Source organism: Eimeria mitis, genomic scaffold, assembly GCF_000499745.2.
Source record: "Eimeria mitis Houghton genomic scaffold, Emh_scaff1262, whole genome shotgun sequence".
Lineage (NCBI taxonomy): Eukaryota > Apicomplexa > Conoidasida > Eucoccidiorida > Eimeriidae > Eimeria > Eimeria mitis.
This window is the reverse complement of record NW_013568488.1, coordinates 12312-12707: the sequence shown is the minus strand read 5'-3', so window position 1 is coordinate 12707 and position 396 is coordinate 12312. Positions and strand designations below refer to the sequence as shown.

The 396-nt window shown below is 42.7% G+C and overlaps 1 protein-coding gene across 1 annotated transcript in view; it reads right to left on the bottom strand.

Moving 5' to 3' along the window:
* Positions 1 to 396, bottom strand: part of EMH_0033230 (uncharacterized protein) — a gene marked incomplete at both ends in the record, with an annotated part of 10486 nt that overhangs the window by 367 nt on the left and 9723 nt on the right. The window contains one exon of the mRNA XM_013494725.1: positions 236 to 396. Coding sequence (XP_013350179.1) covers positions 236 to 396 — 161 coding nt within the window. The remainder of the gene's footprint in view (positions 1 to 235) is intronic.

Sequence of the window (396 nt, the reverse complement as noted above, 5' to 3'; positions counted from 1 at the left end):
ATACCCCCCCCTGAAAAAAACAACAAACCCTAAACCCTAAACCCTAAACCCTAAACCCTAATGTTTCATGATTGAGGCTTATATGAACTAGTAAGATGGAGTTTATAGAGGGTTCGTTCATCTAGGGTTTAGGGTTTAGGGTTTAGATGTTCAGTTAGGGTTTAGGGTTTAGGGTTTATGTATCTATATATAGGGTTTAGGGTTTAGGGTTTAGGGTTTAGGGTTTAGGGTTTACCGGTGGTTTTCATTTTTTTATATTCAACAACATCCTCTTCTAGCATTCGTATGATGCGGTTAGTGTGTGTGTTTATTGCTGCTTTTCTTGCTGCTGTTGCTGCTGCTGCTGCTGCTGCTGCTGCTGCAGCAGAAGCACGAACTGCTGCTGCTGCGTTGCGC